The sequence below is a fragment of the Lucilia sericata genome, unplaced genomic scaffold, assembly GCF_015586225.1.
Source record: "Lucilia sericata isolate MDLA Ls3-8-SP2 unplaced genomic scaffold, ASM1558622v1 Contig000031F_arrow, whole genome shotgun sequence".
Taxonomy (NCBI): domain Eukaryota; kingdom Metazoa; phylum Arthropoda; class Insecta; order Diptera; family Calliphoridae; genus Lucilia; species Lucilia sericata.
Genome location: NW_023994069.1, coordinates 569644 through 590673, shown reverse-complemented (window position 1 = coordinate 590673; position 21030 = coordinate 569644). Strand labels below are relative to the sequence as shown.

General features: G+C 31.1%; 1 protein-coding gene across 7 annotated transcripts in view; it reads left to right on the top strand.

The window, feature by feature from the left end:
* The window catches only part of LOC119611356 (syntaxin-binding protein 5), a 73719-nt gene that overhangs the window by 33784 nt on the left and 18905 nt on the right, over positions 1–21030 (top strand). For 5 of the 7 annotated variants that reach the window (XM_037966944.1, XM_037966913.1, XM_037966927.1 and 2 more), the window contains 2 exons: positions 1125–1302; positions 11162–12005. In XM_037966944.1, the coding sequence (XP_037822872.1) occupies positions 1125–1302; positions 11162–12005 (1022 nt within the window). The remainder of the gene's footprint in view (positions 1–1124; positions 1303–11161; positions 12006–21030) is intronic. The other 2 variants (XM_037966951.1, XM_037966958.1) reach the window with 1 other exon arrangement.

The following is a 21030-nucleotide window of genomic DNA, read 5'->3' as shown; positions in this document are numbered from 1 at the left end:
TACGTGAACACCTGCTGTGTTGGCCTGTTTCACGGTGGTTTTTTCAACCACTGGGTGAGCTTTTGTGACTACTCATTGTGTTTGTACACGCAGGTGGCAATTTACGTATATGGATGTTCCGGTCCAGTATACGTGCACTTTACTCAAGTACTTGAGCTACATAATCTCTGACCATTGCTTCCCCGTTAACATGTAAAACATCACCGGTAGACCGAAATACGAATCCATCAAATAAGCCGAGACTTTGTTCTTACTCACAGTGACACACTGTGAATGACAAAGTCTACACTCTGGGTAGGGCCCGCACCAACCAACTCTTTTCCAACGCTTAGTACCACAGTCACTACTCTGAGGGGTATCTGTTGTCTTCGGCAACAGCACGAAACTTATCCCGAAATATAGACTTTACCTTACATCAGTCCTTTAACCGCCACTTACTCTCCCCGCGAATTTGGGTTTAAACCACAGCCACTACGTGGATCCCGAAGGAACCTCAACTAACTGACCAGCCAGGACAAGTCCTCCCGACAACTGGATACCCGTAGTACCAGATTATTTGGTTCTCTGGTTAGACATCACCAGTTTATAGTCCCTGCAGACTAGAGGTACTGGTGGCACCTCTTTACCCCGGGATTGCAATACACCAATATGGGATCTATCATCAAGGAAACATGCCCCGGTGGGGACGAAGTGGAGACTAACGCCAAACTTGATATTCTATAATATTTATTCTTTATTGGCAGCTAAGGATCCACTAAGACTCTATGGGTCTTCGTTAGTCAAGCATTGGAGAGATAATCACACAAATATTTTATACAAAAAGCTAGAGTCGTAGTGTTCGTAGTGATTCTCTGATCTGTTGTGATGTCATGCGGTGGATTCTAGATGCAGATTTCTAAAATGCTCTAGGCGACCTTTAGCCACGAATTTGTCACTATTTTAGGATGATCTCTAATATATTCCGGAAACTAAGAGAAGTTATCTGGTTTTATTTAGCAATTAAAATATTTGAGAAGAATTTCCATGTTATTTTACGAAAAAAATAATCCAAAATAAAAATAATAAATCTTGTACATTCCAAATCTCTTACTTTTCACTAATTTGTTTTTATTGTTTTCTTATAGAATGGCTTACGGTACCGAATATGGACTTGTTATAATAGATATTATACAAAAAGTTTGTTTGCTAAGCGTAGCATGTCCCGATCTGTATGGTGCCCATGATCCTTACTCAAGAACACCAAAAAGTCCAAAACGTATTGAAAACAAAGATGAACAAAGTCGTTCGCCCAGTTCTGATCAGGTAAGTTAACTACATGTCGTAATATGTTTTCTTTAATTAAATTACTTTTTTCAAATATAAATTGATGCTCTCTAAGAATATTATTTATTTTTTTAAATTTTGTTTTCGAAATTCTAAATTGCATTCTGTAGTTTCTTAAGGCAGCATATAAAAATGCATTTGTAATAATTAATTTTGAATTTGCTTCTTTGTACGAACTATATTATTTTTTTTGTAATTTTCTTTTAACTTCCTTTTTTGTTTGGGTTTAAATTATGCCTTCTTTTTCTTTTAGTAAGAATTGGTAGTTATTTAGAATTTTTATAATTATGAATTTTTTATCTTATACGTTTTCTTTTTTTTATTATTAATTAATTGTTTTCAATTGGAATGTTTTTTTACTCATTATTCCATTAAAAGTAAAGTGGAAAGTATAGAATATTTAAATGTGTTATCCCCTCTATTCCCGATTTCTTCTACACCCCCTCCCCTTTCTGTGTCTTATTATTACTATACATTCTATTTTTTTTTTTTTTTCGTGAACCTTAATAAAAACAATCATTGAATTCAAATGCTTTTTGACAATTGTGTAGAGTGTGGCTTATTAATAAATAATTAAAAAAATACAAACAATTATTTTTAAAAATCTAATTAAAGCAATAATTCCCTCTTACGCATGCAAATAATTTTAAATGTGTCCATTTATTAATTGATAATATTATTTATTTTTTCTCGTTTGGGGCAACTTTCGCAATTTACAATTTAATGAAACATTAAAAATAACAACAACGCCAACTGAATGATCGGAAAATTGCATTATAATTGATTTACTGTTGAGAAATTAAATAAACAAATATTTGTTTAATTATTGTGGAAGAATAAATGGGAGATTAGGAATTTGATGTGATCTCTTAGATATTATAAGTTGTTTGGGAAACAAATCAATTAGATTTCCTAGCCATCATTCCCTTCGCGGCAAATCGATATTTTATAAATATTCTAAAATTAATATGAATATTGAATTATGTCTAATAGTGTAATCTGCATGGAATTTGGAAAAGGGTTGAAGAGTTTTTCTCCATGCAACTATCTTGGATCATGTATGACACTTGTTTATATCACAAATTATAAATTTTATATTAATAAATTCAAAATTTTCTTTAAGAGTTAATATCGTAAACTTACTTTTCTATACTCTATATAGAATGGATAGGGCCGATTTGATATTGAAACAAAATATCTTTTCAATATCCAAACTGATAAAATTGTACTTCTTTGAAATTGTAAAATTCATATTTTTTATGGCAACAAGGAACAAATTTATAAGTTGTTTTTAGGAATTCAGGAATTTGAATTTAAAGTTTTAAATTCCAATACAAAATTATAGTAAATCACATATAAAAATGTCGATATTTCTAAATTTCCGATCCTATTTTTATAGAAAATTGAAAGATAATATACAAAGCTTTTGTTTTTATTAAAATATTTATAAGAAAAATTTTAAAAGAACAACCCACTATGGGCCTTATTGCAATATACTTATTGATCAAATTTAAACGTAAACAGCTTTTTAAATCTTAATTCTATATTTTGATATTTACTCTGGTCTCTGGCCATCACATCTGATTTTCGAGATATCTAAGACTAAAGTTTGAAAGAAACTATCTCAAGAAAGGAACAAGGTATAAAAGAGGTTTAACTTATATATTGAAGTCAATGCACAGTGCCACATAGAGTTAGAAACCCACCACACCCACTTCGTATGTTAATGCTATCTATGAATCGTGATATCGTAATCCTACTAAAATTATTGGAGTACATGATCCATTTAAGTAATCTACTCCCTAGTAAACATTATTGTTGTTAAAAGCCCAACAAAAAAAGTGGCGGTTATATCATGCTCACGCCCACTTTCTATGTTAATGCTAATTTTGGTATTATAGAGCGCAATAGAAAGCGATAACTTAAAAATACCCAAATTGAATCAAGTCTTATAAGATCAAAATGCTTGAAACAATTGGGCGTAGTTCCAAAAAAGATACGCCCATTTTTTGTATAGAAAATTTAGGCTCATGAGTAAAAAATATATGAGTCAATAAAGCAATAACTTAAAAATAAACAAACTGAATCAAGTCTTATAAGACCAAAATGCTTTAAATATGTAGGCATAGTTTTAAAAGGACACGCCCATTTTTTTCTATAGAAACTTATAGGCCCATAAGTGAAAAAATATAAGTAAATTTCACAAAGTATTTTTAAAACGTTTTAAAATTTATAACAAAGAATAAACATTTATAACATAAACTAACATAATTTTTATGATAACTAAGCCCACAATCAAATAGTTCGCCCACTTTTCGTTATTTTGTTATTAACTTAATTTATTAATTGACTTTTTTAAACATTATAGAACAATTTTAAAATTTTTAAAAGTGGGCGTGGCCAATACAGAAATTTTAATTAAATTTGTTAAGCTTAACCGTGATCAAAAGATAATTAAATCAAAATCCACAACCTCACACATTTTTTAGTGGATTATCACTACGTTTATGTCAAGCAAGTGCATTCGATTTTCGATGATAACTTTAAAATTACAATTCTGATTATTGTATTAATAACTCTAAAATGTTCGGAGTCGAAAACGGTCACAGAAGTTAGCTTTTGAAATACATACTACTATTAGTTCGACAAACACATCGGATTTAATTTTTACGGTGGAATTTCAGCTTCACATTTTTCTATGAGCAAATATTTTATCGAATTTCCTCCGATGTTTTCATACTACTGGAAGTCTTAGGTCACATTTGTATAGAAATCGCGAAAATCGAACACCTTTTTTTATTTTGACTTTTGTCGTTCTAAATTGGATAAATGTGGCACTGTGCAATGGATAGGAGTAATTTGTTAACAAACTAGTTTATAATTTAAAGAATAAAATCGTTAACTTGTTAATGATTTTTTAACTAAACATAAACAAGAATAAAATTAAAAATTACAAAAGGTAATTAGCGACGTTAATGATTAAAATGTTAATATATAAGTAGGTGTCTAATTTTGTTATGGTAGTGTGTATGTATAATATACAAATCAATAATATTCTAAAATTCATGTTTAATAAAAATAAATAAATTGACATTTCCTGAGCTGTGCCTCCCTCTTACTATCTCTTGTACTTATGTATTTGTCATTTGAATGTTTTTGAAAATGTTCGTTCTAATTTCTTTTGTTATTTTGGTGTCTAAATTCCAAAATATTATAATAAGTTTTTTTTCTTAATACCGATATCCAGACTTTTTATAATTTTCAAAAAGGTTTATTCTTAAAATCTAGATTTGTAATGTTTATGAGCCATATTTTTCACAAAACAAACTACTAACATTTTTTTCAACAAAATATTGTAAAGTGTTTGAAGTTGACGTGAATCTTTAAGTTCATAAACAATACAACTCTGTGAAAGTCCTTGTGTGAGTTTTTAATTAAAATGTCTTATCTGCAAAAATTATAATATAAAAACTAACTATGAATGTAATAGTATTTGGTATTATTCGATTCAATATGATTTTGTAGATTTTTGGTAAAAGTACATATTTAATGGACAAAACATGATTTTAAAACTTATTTTTTGTTCTTCATTGAGAATATAGACTATACCATAGACAGACTAGGCTATAGACTAGACTATATACTAGACTCTAGTCTAGACTATACACTAGACTATAGACTAGACTATAGACTAGACTATAGACTAGACTATAGACTAGACTATAGACTAGACTATAGACTAGACTATAGACTAGACTATAGACTAGACTATAGACTAGACTATAGACTAGACTATAGACTAGACTATAGACTAGACTAGACTATAGACTAGACTATAGACTAGACTATAGACTAGACTATAGACTAGACTATAGACTAGACTATAGACTAGACTATAGACTAGACTATAGACTAGACTATAGACTAGACTATAGACTAGACTATAGACTAGACTATAGACTAGACTATAGACTAGACTATAGACTAGACTATAGACTAGACTATAGACTAGACTATAGACTAGACTATAGACTAGACTATAGACTAGACTATAGACTAGACTATAGACTAGACTATAGACTAGACTATAGACTAGACTATAGACTAGACTATAGACTAGACTATAGACTAGACTATAGACTAGACTATAGACTAGACTATAGACTAGACTATAGACTAGACTATAGACTAGACTATAGACTAGACTATAGACTAGACTATAGACTAGACTATAGACTAGACTATAGACTAGACTATAGACTAGACTATAGACTAGACTATAGACTAGACTATAGACTAGACTATAGACTAGACTATAGACTAGACTATAGACTAGACTATAGACTAGACTATAGACTAGACTATAGACTATAGACTAGACTATAGACTAGACTATAGACTAGACTATAGACTAGACTATAGACTAGACTATAGACTAGACTATAGACTAGACTATAGACTAGACTATAGACTAGACTATAGACTAGACTATAGACTAGACTATAGACTAGACTATAGACTAGACTATAGACTAGACTATAGACTAGACTATAGACTAGACTATAGACTAGACTATAGACTAGACTATAGACTAGACTATAGACTAGACTATAGACTAGACTATAGACTAGACTATAGACTAGACTATAGACTAGACTATAGACTAGACTATAGACTAGACTATAGACTAGACTATAGACTAGACTATAGACTAGACTATAGACTAGACTATAGACTAGACTATAGACTAGACTATAGACTAGACTATAGACTAGACTATAGACTAGACTATAGACTAGACTATAGACTACTAGAGACTAGACATAGACTAGACTATAGACTAGACTATAGACTAGACTATAGACTAGACTATAGACTAGACTATAGACTAGACTATAGACTAGACTATAGACTAGACTATAGACTAGACTATAGACTAGACTATAGACTAGACTATAGACTAGACTATATGACTAGACTATAGACTAGACTATAGACTAGACTATAGACTAGACTATAGACTAGACTATAGACTAGACTATAGACTAGACTATAGACTAGACTATAGACTAGACTATAGACTAGACTATAGACTAGACTATAGACTAGACTATAGACTAGACTATAGACTAGACTATAGACTAGACTATAGACTAGACTATAGACTAGACTATAGACTAGACTATAGACTAGACTATAGACTAGACTATAGACTAGACTATAGACTAGACTATAGACTAGACTATAGACTAGACTATAGACTAGACTATAGACTAGACTATAGACTAGACTATAGACTAGACTATAGACTAGACTATAGACTAGACTATAGACTAGACTATAGACTAGACTATAGACTAGACTATAGACTAGACTATAGACTAGACTATAGACTAGACTATAGACTAGACTATAGACTAGACTATAGACTAGACTATAGACTAGACTATAGACTAGACTATAGACTAGACTATAGACTAGACTATAGACTAGACTATAGACTAGACTATAGACTAGACTATAGACTAGACTATAGACTAGACTATAGACTAGACTATAGACTAGACTATAGACTAGACTATAGACTAGACTATAGACTAGACTATAGACTAGACTATAGACTAGACTATAGACTAGACTATAGACTAGACTATAGACTAGACTATAGACTAGACTATAGACTAGACTATAGACTAGACTATAGACTAGACTATAGACTAGACTATAGACTAGACTATAGACTAGACTATAGACTAGACTATAGACTAGACTATAGACTAGACTATAGACTAGACTATAGACTAGACTATAGACTAGACTATAGACTAGACTATATACTAGACTATAGACTAGACTATATACTAGACTATAGACTAGACTATAGACTAGACTATAGACTAGATAGACTAGACTAGACTATAGACTAGACTATAGACTAGACTATAGACTAGACTATAGACTAGACTATAGACTAGACTATAGACTAGACTATAGACTAGACTATAGACTAGACTATAGACTAGACTATAGACTAGACTATAGACTAGACTATAGACTAGACTATAGACTAGACTATAGACTAGACTATAGACTAGACTATAGACTAGACTATAGACTAGACTATGACTAGACTATAGACTAGACTATAGACTAGACTATAGACTAGACTATAGACTAGACTATAGACTAGACTATAGACTAGACTATAGACTAGACTATAGACTAGACTATAGACTAGACTATAGACTAGACTATAGACTAGACTATAGACTAGACTATAGACTAGACTATAGACTAGACTATAGACTAGACTATAGACTAGACTAGACTAGACTAGACTATAGACTAGACTATAGACTAGACTATAGACTAGACTATAGACTAGACTATAGACTAGACCATAGACTAGACTATAGACTAGACTATAGACTAGACTATAGACTAGACTATAGACTAGACTATAGACTAGACTATAGACTTGACTATAGACTAGACTATAGACTAGACTATAGACTAGACTATAGACTAGACTATAGACTAGACTATAGACTAGACTATAGACTAGACTATAGACTAGACTATAGACTAGACTATAGACTAGACTATAGACTAGACTATAGACTAGACTATAGACTAGACTATAGACTAGACTATAGACTAGACTATAGACTAGACTATAGACTAGACTATAGACTAGACTATAGACTAGACTATAGACTAGACTATAGACTAGACTATAGACTAGACTATAGACTAGACTATAGACTAGACTATAGACTAGACTATAGACTAGACTATAGACTAGACTATAGACTAGACTATAGACTAGACTATGGACTAGACTATAGACTAGACTATAGACTAGACTATAGACTAGACTATAGACTAGACAATAGACTAGACTATAGACTAGACTATAGACTAGACTATAGACTAGACTATAGACTAGACCATAGACTAGACTATAGACTAGACTATAGACTAGACTATAGACTAGACTATAGACTAGACTAGACTATAGACTAGACTATAGACTAGACTATAGACTAGACACTATAGACTAGACTATAGACTAGACTATAGACTAGACTATAGACTAGACTATAGACTAGACTATAGACTAGACTATAGACTAGACTATAGACTAGACTATAGACTAGGACTATAGACTAGACTATTAGACTAGACTATAGGACTAGACTATAGACTAGACTATAGACTAGACTATGACTAATAGACTAGACTATAGACTAGACTATAGACTAGACTATAGACTAGACTATAGACTAGGACTATAGACTAGACTATTTAGACTCGACTATAGACTAGGACTATAGGACTAGACTCTAGACTAGACTATAGACTAGGACTATAGACTAGACTATCGACTAACTATAGACTAGACTATAGACTAGACTATCAGGACTAGACCTAGATATAGACTAGACTATAGACTAGCCTATAGACTAGACTGTAGACTAGACTATAGACTAGCACTAAGACTAGACTATAGACTAGACTATAGACTAGACTATAGACTAGACTATAGACTAGGACTATAGACTAGACTATAGACTAGACTATAAGAAGTACTATAGACTAGACTATTAGACTAGACTATAGACTAGACTATAGACTAGACTATAGACTAGACTATAGACTAGACTATAGACTAGACTAGACTATAGACTAGACTAGACTATAGACTAGACTAGACTAGACTGTAGACTATAGCCTAGACTAGACTATAGACTAGACTATAGACTAGGCTATAGACTAGACTATAGACTAGACTATAGATTAGACTATAGACTAGACTATAGACTAGACTATAGACTAGACTATAGACTAGACTATAGACTAGACTATAGACTAGACTACAGACTAGACTATAGACTAGACTACAGACTAGACTATAGACTAGACTATAGACTAGACTATAGACTAGACTATAGACTAGACTATAGACTAGACTATAGACTAGACTATAGACTAGACTATAGACTAGACTATAGACTAGACTATAGACTAGACTATAGACTAGACTATAGACTAGACTATAGACTAGACTATAGACTAGACTATAGACTAGACTATAGACTAGACTATAGACTAGACTATAGACTAGACTATAGACTAGACTATAGACTAGACTATAGACTAGACTATAGACTAGACTATAGACTAGACTATAGACTAGACTATAGACTAGACTATAGACTAGACTATAGACTAGACTATAGACTAGACTATAGACTAGACTATAGACTAGACTATAGACTAGACTATAGACTAGACTATAGACTAGACTATAGACTAGACTATAGACTAGACTATAGACTAGACTATAGACTAGACTATAGACTAGACTATAGACTAGACTATAGACTAGACTATAGACTAGACTATAGACTAGACTATAGACTAGACTATAGACTAGACTATAGACTAGACTATAGACTAGACTATAGACTGGACTATAGACTAGACTATAGACTAGACTATAGACTAGACTATAGACTAGACTATAGACTAGACTATAGACTAGACTATAGACTAGACTATAGACTAGACTATAGACTAGACTATAGACTAGACTATAGACTAGACTATAGACTAGACTAGACTATAGACTAGACTATAGACTAGACTATAGACTAGACTATAGACTAGACTATAGACTAGACTATAGACTAGACTATAGACTAGACTATAGACTAGACTATAGACTAGACTATAGACTAGACTATAGACTAGACTATAGACTAGACTATAGACTAGACTATAGACTAGACTATAGACTAGACTATAGACTAGACTATAGACTAGACTATAGACTAGACTATAGACTAGACTATAGACTAGACTATAGACTAGGACTATAGACTAGACTATAGACTAGACTATAGACTAGACTATAGACTAGACTATAGACTAGACTATAGACTAGACTATAGACTAGACTATAGACTAGACTATAGACTAGACTATAGACTAGACTATAGACTAGACTATAGACTAGACTATAGACTAGACGAGTGGTTCTGTCAAAACGGACATCCTCCTCGTTGCACCATCTGCAAGTAACTTGCGATTATGGCTAGAGTAGCAAAAAATGTTTTTATATTTCTGGACAGAGTATTTCAAACTTCGCAATACAGAAACGAGGTGCACGATATCTCGTATTTACACAAAGACTGTCATAATTCAAAATAACATAGTTTTGATAAAAATGAATCCCGGCTCAGTTTGGCCAAATGTCTACAATGATGTCGAATCGAATAATTACTTAAATTTGAATGTATATTGTTGGTCTGACGGACTAGCAATTAAATAGACAAAATAAAAGGAAGCATGGTAAATAATACATATTTTTTTAAATTATTTTAGTGCACGGAAATATATATTTTTTTGTGAATTTGGTCTTGTTTAAATGTAAACGAACGTTTTTCATTATAACGAGTAAAAACTTTTAAACAGCAACTAATATTTAAATAAGAAAATACTTATAAACAATTATTTATTTCGTGAAAGTATTTCAACAGTTAACAACTAAACTGAAAAAACTAACTCACTTATTAAATGAATGAATTGTATAAATTTCATTGAATAAGTTTCATTTTTTTTTAAATGATTGTTAATTTTCTGTAATTAGCCAGAAATACATAAGTTAACGAAGAATAAATTGTATTGTTATTTTAAATACATACATATAGTACAAAGTAAAGTAAACAAATTATAAAACAAAAACAAACAAAAAAATAATAATTTTTCTTAGGGCAAATTATTGATGGTTCCTTATTTTAATTTGATATGAATGATTTGCAAATCGATTTAGCTCAACGACACCACAAGTCCAGATAGTCCATCAATTGAGTATATAGCGGAGGCAAATGAAACACACTCATCGAATCAAAGTCACAGTCTGGACCAATCGAATTCATCTCGACCAGTATCGCCGGATAATGAGAAGGGTGCTGTCGGTGGTATAGGAACGAAAAGTCCCATGCGTGATGAAGTGTCTGTGCCACCCAAAGAACTACCGGAGAGACGAATGTCCATGTCATGGAAGAAGAATTTAAAGCGTCAATTATCAAAAGTCAATATGAAAATAGGAAAAAATATGAATAATGAAAACGATACGGCTCCAAAGAGCTCGTCCGTATTTTATACTCAAAAAGAATGTTCTCCCGAAGATGATGAGCAATCGCCGCCAAAAGATCCCGTTGTGTTGGGGGTTGAAGTGCGCGAAAGCATGACGGAAAGTAATATAGCTGATGCAATAGATGCTCAGGCTGAAAGCGGTTTCTCCTCCGAGGAGAAAGAAACTGCTGTTACCCCAGAATATCTATTCGAAACGGTACAACTAGCATCGAAACGTGTTGATTTTGCGAATGATATAGCCAATCAGAGTCCAAGACCAAATAATTTACCACTCATGTCTACGGTTGCCTCCGGCAGCGGTACAGAGGCTGTAAACACTAATGATGCTGTACCGCCTACCAGACCTCCGCGTCAAAAGTTTAAAGAAAAACGCGATCAACGTCTACTCTCTGTACCAAACATTAAATATCAAATGCGTGATATGCGCACTCGACCAAATCGTAACGATTCGTCACCTTCGATGGGCGGTGGTGCCGTCGGTGGTGTTGTTGGTGGTGGAGTTGTTGCGAAAAAGACGCGTAAGTATTCGAATTTGCTCTCACTAACTCTCTCGAACACAACTACTCTATATGTGTATGTGCTATTCCTCCAAGCACGACTATTAATTAATTAACAAACGAATGTGTACTTAATTTTTTTTTGTTCAAACTCTGTTCACCAAATCTTCACAGAAAATAATCTTTTTTATAATATTTCGTTATAAATTTAATACGAAAATCTTAAGAAAAGTGTTTCGGGGTTTAAAGAAAAACACATAGCAATCCTTTGATGCTTAGACGTTCATAACTAAAGCATCATTACGAAATAATGACTTAATTCTTAGTAGATTAAATGGGATGGATTAAAAGAAAGAGAACACTAAAGCAAGTAGTAATTAAAGTGTATGTCCGTGTGATGTGTTGTGTTCTGTTTATTATTATTAATTGCATTTATTCATAAATACTTATGTGTATGTATGTATAATGACAAAAAATACTTCTACCATTTCCTCTTAGATTCCATTAAAATGTCATCACTTTCATTCATCCGTTCGTATTCATATTCATTGAAATGCATTCTTTCATTCGTTGTTTTAAGTTTTAAGTATTTAAGTCGAAGAACAAACACAATTTTATATAAATTGCTGATTATTTAAGAAAAGAAATTGTGTTATTTCTAATAAATAGGTAATATACTCTTCTATTTATGATATAGTGAATATTATAAACCCCGGTATTCGGGAATGGAACAGAAACGTGGGATATTCTAATTAAGAAAAAATATTTAAAGATTTTAATTTCATTTTCATTTCCAATGACAAAATAGGGGGGTATCATTATTTTGTCATTTTTCGAGTCCATGTGATCTAGATACATACATATATTTGATACGGTTAGGAGGAAAGATCATAGGTGAGTGAAATTGTTCACTCTGCTGATTACAATACTTCGGTATTAAAATTGTTCATAATCGTCTTATGTAAGATTCGCACCCTATGCCATGGATACATTTAATGTTATCTGTGGCCAAAGGATATAACCGCAAAGTATATATACGCGCGTATCAAAAAAGTAGAATCAATGTATATGTATGCTGCAAGTTACATGTACAAAAGCTTAGGATGCCTTGACGCGTAGAAGGCTTAAAGTAGATCAACTTTTATAAGCGTCACAAGCGGCTCACGAATAGCCGTCTGATTTTGCTTTAGTGTTATTTATAAATAAAACAATAAATTGTAACTTGAAGCCTAGAATTCGAAGAAGGTATGAAAAGCACGCAATGCTTTGACGCGAAAACTCGTTCTGTGGACCTCCAGCTTAAGATCAAATTGAGTTAAATACGTCACCGTATTTTACGAACAATCAGTGACACACAGAAAAGAGCTATGTAATGTTCTTGCGCTCCTAACTTCATGCGTATGTGTACCTACCAGGAATGGTAAAATGAACATTCAAATTGTACAAAACAGCATTTAAAATTTTACTTTTTTAATCCGTTTGTACTAAATCTATATTAGTCTAGCAATAGGCTAGTCTAAGACAAGACGGTAGACATATATACTTTAAGCGTCTAATCAATAATAAATCATTAGTCTAGTCAATAAACAAGACCTCGTAGTCAATTGATTACTCTTTAGACTAGTCAATAGTCTAGAAAGTCGATTGCCTCTCTATGGTCTAGAGAATAGAGTCTATTAACTTCTCAATAGAATAACCTATACTAATACATAAAATAGTCCCTAGTATATACAAGACCATAGAATACGGGTCGGTAAGGTGTAATTTCTCTCATGAATTTTACTTAATTTGTTAGTTAAGTTTTTGCTGGGAACATTTGATTTTATTCGTAACAGCTGTTTATTGTTTATAAAATTCCATCAGTCGTAATTCAGGTCTGAGTTGGGGAACAACTCTAGCGTCATCGCGATTTTTTTTAACGCGTTCAGGCGTTCGCATTGGTGTAGTGTATTACTTTGTATAACTGTTCAAAATTATTCGTTGTCTACATTAACCGCGTGCTTTCGTATCACCTATCAAAGTGAGGTTATGTTTTATTGGTGAAGACCATAGAATATTCAAACGTTTATACGCTGGTGGAGACCATTAAACCTCAACTGTTTATACCCTGTATGAGATCATTAAAACTCTTTAACTCTACTGGTGGAGTACCATTAAGAACACAAATTTTATTTAAGTGTTTAAAGGTTTCCAGTTTCCTGTATGAAAATATAGGTCGACTGGGAGGATAAACTGGCGTTTTGCTTATTAGCTCAGCCAAAAAATTAAATAAAAAAATTCCATTAAAGAATATCAAATCAGGGTAAACGTTGGCGAACAAAAAAAGGAAAAGGGAACATATTTTACGTGAAATGTTCATTGTTCATGGCGATGGGGGTGACTGTGATTGCCACAATGAGATCTATTGAAGAATACTATCGGTCAAGAACTGCATCTGGCCTACTATCCAATAGTACTGACCACGGTGCAAACTTCATCCAAATCGGAAGACGTCGATATTTCTAATAATAAGTTATTTGTGTTAATTTTATGTATATTAAATCAGCACATTAATTATTTACTACAAGATTGGTATAACTCAAGAAACATCGTTGCGAGAAAAATGTTTTATAAACGACATTCAAATATTTTAAAATAACTTTTGAACAAATTGTGAAAATTTAAAAATAAAGCCGGTTCAAAATTGAGTTTCTTATTTGAATTTAGACAAAATTAAACTTGAAAACAAGAGTTTTGATTTAGTCTTGTAGTAAATGAGGGATGTAAATGCGTTAATATAACAGTTTTTTTATTTGGAACCTAAAAATCAATTGGATTGTATGACACGGAGTAAATTTTATTAACAAAATAATATAATAATCATCCATTTTGTTTGTGTTTTTTTCATATGTATTATTGTAAACTAAAAGTCATTGGAAGCGGGAAAAATTGATGAAGAAAACGATGATGAAAATTACAACTGTCTGTATGTAATAATATGGAAAGTTTTTGGTAATTACCAGACCAATATTTACTGAAAAATAATTAAATACCAACATACCATACTATACGTACTTAGTACAAACACTTTAATACAACTTTTTATAGTTTGAATAGTTAATTAATTCATAATTGTTATTTGTAAAGTAATTGTATTTATAAAAGAAAGAAATACAATATAAATACTATTATGAATTGAATAACTATTTGTTTAGGCTACATTTCAGTGTAGCATTTTATATGGATGATTTTGTAAACAAGTAGTAAAACTTTAGTTTAGTTACTAGTTTTGTGTTGAAATTACACTCTTCAAATGTACCTACAAACATATGTACGAACTTTAACAAATAAATATTTAATTACGTATTCAACAGTAGTAATTCCCCCCAACCAATGATTTGACAACAAGCAAATGTGTAGCACCAAGAACAAAAATTCAATTTTTTTTTTAAATGTTGAAAACACTTGTAGCTCTAAATGTATTCTAAATACTAAAGTGCACATAAATAATTTATACAAATAATAAATATAAAAGAAAATTATCAATGGATATTATTCCCTTAACTAAAAAGTGGCACAAACGTATTGTTTTTATCTACACAATTACACCTATCCCTCCCTTTTTGTCCATAAAATATGTACCTATGTTGTTTATGATTACGAATTGAAAATTGATGAAAAGAATTTTAAATTTCATAATAAATATTGCTGAAATTGTGTAATTTTGATGGAAAACTTGAAACGGTTCTATATGTATAATATAAATTTACGTCCGCAGAATGAATATTTATTCAATTGTTATCATTATATTTACAAAATTTTGATAGTTTTTTTCCTTAAAATAAACTTGTTGCGTTATTTGAATATTTTTAGAATTTAGGCTAACAAAATTTTGTAACCCAGAGACAAAGTACAAAGAATTGAGAGCTGGCCTCCTAATTCCGCAATTTTTCCCCATTTTTGATATGTTTCTACTTTTCGACTTTTTTTTAATTTTCTCAGTCTGTGTAAGGCTGCCTTCCTAAACTTCTGATTGCTATGTCAAATGATTATGCGCTTTTTCTACTTGAACAACATATTCCAAGGAAAATACCAAAAAACAAGAATTTTGCATCTGCATAGAAGAAATTTACATATAATTAAACAAAATTTTGTAATTAAAATAATATACCTTTTTTTATCCGCCATTGCTTACAAAAAGCATAAACAATTTAAATAATGCACCAGTTGCGTTTATTTGCGTTGCAACTGAAAAACAAATGTCTTTAGGAATGTAAATGCATTGTCAACATTTGCACAGGAAAGTATCCTTATTCTTTAAAACTGATTTGAAAAGAACTTTCTTCAAAATATTTTTCTTAAATTTATAAATTTGATGTTCAACCGCACTTAACAGCAAAAGTAAAATTTATTTCAATTTTATTACGGATTTTCTCTGTCACATTTAGAGTTGCCATATTTTAATATTTGATATGAACAAAAGTCATTTATTAACTTTCTGTAAATGCCAATAAGGAAGAATATAAAATAAACTATGAAAAACAACAACAACAAAATAAAAATGGGGACAAATCCGCAACTGCACTCCATTTAATTTGCATTCCAGGAATTAGAAACCGCAACCCAAGTTAGCATTTCTACTCTTAAACATAAATTCGAATTTTCGAACAGCCGTTGTATTTAAGAATGTCATACGGACTATGGGAACTGGATCGAATCTAGTTAGAAATTTTAACCTAAATTCACATACAAACTAACTTTTGATTAGATATTTCAAAATCAGCTCAAATCCAATAAATTGTTTGTTTTAGAAGTACTGACTGATATGTAATTTATATAGGAAATAATATATTCTCCTTAAAAGGAGAATTTTAAAAAAATATTTATATAAAAAGAAAAGTTTGAATGTGCATAGATCAGTTTTATAATAACTTTTGTTCTAATTCGCAATCATTTATCAATAAAAATATATATGAAAATTTGTTTTTTTAAAAACCTTTTATAAATTATTATGAATCTTTTTTATCCTTAAGGGACTAAAACTCTTATTTTTCAATTAAAAAACAATTTCTCTTTCCCCTTTATTTTGTAATAAATTGTACAAAGTTTTTGCAGCAAAATAAGAATTGAAAAAATATTTTGTAAATTTTTTACAACTACATTACAACTGTAGTAAGCCGAAGTGTTTAAAATTTTTTTGTAGAACCTATGAATTTTGAATTAATATGTCATGTGAAGGGATGTTATTAATTTTTAACGACTTTTAACTAGATGTTTATGATAAAGATTTCGTTGGAATAAGTAGTACGACTTCCTTTATAGTGGGGAAGTTATTTAGGTTTTGTGCTAATGTTTTGTAGCGCGCACAAATATTGGCTGTAGATCTTATTTGAATCGACACAGTATGAATTCCTGAATCGATAAAACGATGCACGTCCATCTATGTAAATCTAAATTTTGAAGAAATTTCGATACCAGTACAACCAGTTACAACCGAACACCACTTTTTCATATTTATTCTAAAAATATGTTTTATAAATAAACCTAAATGATACTACCGGTTTTCGTAGTCTTATTTGACCAAAGCCTTTTACAAAATCTGCGCAGAAAATGATTTGTTGTATATCATTGAATTGAAAATTGAAATACTTTTTCACAAAAACTTCTTTTTTAAACATTGTTAGTTGCAGGAATGTTCCTCAGGTTAGATCTGATGTATCTGTCGTGCGTTGAATTTTTTTTTACAATTTTGAAAAACCCTTACATATAGATCTATTTTATATAAATTATCGTATAATGTTCAAAAATCCAGTTTCATGGTACATAGGTCCTTAGAATGTTTCAATCAGCGTTCCAGAAGAATGTAATATCACAGGATATTTGCATCTAATTTCGACGAAAGCTTGTCCAGCAATGTTTCTAAACTTTGGTGAAATTTGTGCTGAATTGTAGTGGTATTATGATTTACATTTTGTTCAAAGCAGTCCACCAGATAATAGCAGCATAAGACCTCATTTGTTGCCTACGGTTTTCCTACTCAAAGCCGAACCTCAGCTTTATATATATAGCCAAAGTGGTCTACTATGGGGACCTCCGGATCCGAACTGTTAAGTTTACTTGATTTTAATTGAACATTTTCCCTCCAGATATGTACAATTTTTGAAAAATCAATCGTTAAGAAAAAATCAAAGCTGTTTAAAAAGAAAATGATCGTTGGAAATTGTGTAAAAAGCTTTAATAGTTTCATTACAAAATGGTTTAAATTACTAGTAAACGTGTAAATCTTGTTGACTCCTTTAAATGAAATATCTTGACATTGTTGATCCTATATTTAATTATGTCATCGAGTTTAATTTTCAGAAAAGAAATAATAAAAAGCTTTTAATTAATTTCGAAAACGGGTTCTGACAAATAGAACTTTGAAAGTGTTAATTATTGACATTGGTTTAAGAAAATTATACATAACAATTACGATTATGGCGTTTTTAACAGAATTTGAATGATTTTGGGATTTGGTTTAGAAGGTCCAATTCGATTAATAACCGGTTTGGTAATTCAATCAGTAATAACCTGAATGTAAATTGAATACACCAAATTACTATTTATCACCCCTATCGCCAATCAACATTTCGCGTGAAATCAGTTTCGCTTATTTCGTTCACTAACATTTTTGACGGGAAAAAATTCCCCTGTTGTGAAATTTTCTGATGGAATTTTGTAAACAATGAACAGCTGTTGCATACAAAACCAACTATTGTGAATGAATTGTTTACAACAAGTTCATGATAGCAATTTCCCCTTCGAGGGGAATGAACATTTTAAGGGAACAAAAATTTCACTTCTATTGGCGATAGGGGTGATAATGTTTTGCAAACTATAAGATATAAACTTTAATTAGATACGCCTAATAAATAAAACAGAAAAAATAGCAAAGAATCCATCGGTAATCTTTTATGCATGTTAATTTTTTTTACAATTATTGTAAATACAATTTTTAAATTGTCCCTAATCTGGTCTAATCGAAACAAAAAAAAAAACTATGTATTGTATATTACATTTTATCAACAATTATAAATATTTCTTTTTATTAATTGATTGAAGAAAAAACTGAACAAATTCAATACAGTTTGAAATACTTCTACTTTCTTTTACTGATTATTCTAATTCTCTCTTTTCTCTCTTTCTACTTTCAATATCAATCTCAACTGTTTATCTCTTTGCATCTTTGTTTCTTTGTACATATTGTTGACCACCAACTTATTCTCTTTCTTACAAGCATTTCTCATAAATCAATTATTTTTATTAATATAATTTTTTATTATAAATTTTATTTTAATACAAAAAAAGAAAAAAGCTGAATCTAATTCTTTTCGTCAATTTTATGTTAAATTTATTTTATTATGATTTTATAGGAATTTGTATATTTTAAGCACAATAAGCAAATAAATATCAAATAAAAATTTTATAAAATTGTAAATGTATAAAAATAAAATAAAATAAAATAAGAACAAGAAGTTATGTATTTATCTATAAATATAATCATGCACTATATATTTGTGAATGTGTGTATTATGTATTTACAGTGAAAGTTGGTTAAAACTATCCTTCTAACTGTGTAACTGTCCCAATCATTTACGTCCATTTTCATCATTTAACTAAAAATTTACTAAACTTTGCTAATTTTAATTATAGTTTTTAAATATTAAGAGTAGTTTTATATTTCAGAGAGAACATGCTAGGTTAGGTTTCCAGGTGGGTTCTGTTGGTTCCTTTCTGTTACCATTTTTTTCTTCTTCGAGATTGACGTTCAACAAAACGTCAAATAAAAAAAACAATGTCAGATGATTTAAAAAAAACCCGTGGAGTCCTTTAATGCGGAATTTGATCCAATCCAAAAACGACAGTTCCAATTTTGACTTTCTGTTACCTGTAAAGATAATAAAACTGAATAGAAGAGTGGGTGTTAGTATGAAGTTAAATAGGAAGAAGTTAAGTGTGATATAATTCGGCTAGATGATTTCAAAACCAATCACTAGGCTGAATAATTCCTGAATAACCGCTTTTCTAAGACAATGACATGGAGGGTGTTAGATATATTATTCCTCATCTTTGTCCAGACAGCTTCAACAGAAGTCGTTATATGGTCCAAGACCAAGTCTTCTTGAATGGTTTCCTAGTGTACTGTGTCCCGTAATGACAGCAACTAGGTTGCTCAAATGTGGACGACCTAGTTGTAGGAGATATGACGTGTGTTTACTATCCAGCATTTTCCATATCTTCCTGTTAATGATGCATGTTGGATCGTTGAGCCATTTTACTTGGGAACTTTCATAGAACCTTTTATATAGTCTTTGTTTTAGCAGAATGCCACAAAGGATATCTATGTCCAAATCAAACATTGAGGCTCCTATTTTCGCTAATTCATCACAGTTACCCATCAAATCACACTGTCCCCGTATCCATTTGAGTACGACTGTTGAAGGTCTTGCCATCCTATTTAAGGATGCCCGGCATTTCTGGACTAGTTTGGATGTAGTAAATACATCAATCAGGGATTTGATAGCAGCTTGACTGTCAGGATAAATTTGATTATCTCTGTTTGATATTCTGTAATCCTGCTTTTTTATAGCTGATAGTTCAGCCTGTAGTGGACTACATTATTTTTGTACCCTAAAGGTTTTTTTTATCCCAAATTTAGGAATGAAATTACCACTGCTAACATTCTTTTTTTAACAATCCGTGTATACGGAAAGGTTTCATGGGGAGCAATCTCTTTCCAGTACCAATTTGAAGATCATATAACCGAAACAGTTTGAAAACGCTATTTTCTGTTTAGCAGTGCAAGTAGACATTTAGTTGAAGTTGTTCTCAATGATCCCGTTTTAGGATTGCCACTCCTTTAATAACCTTGTCAAAGAGTAGGTTATTAAAGTTTTTGTCCAGTAGTTTCTTCAAGGCCAGTACTCCATATAAAACAACCGGTTTAATAACCGCTTCAAAAATTCAGTTCCCAAGTTTAGGGTTTAATCCCCATCTTCTACCTATAGCTTTCTTGCACATATACGTT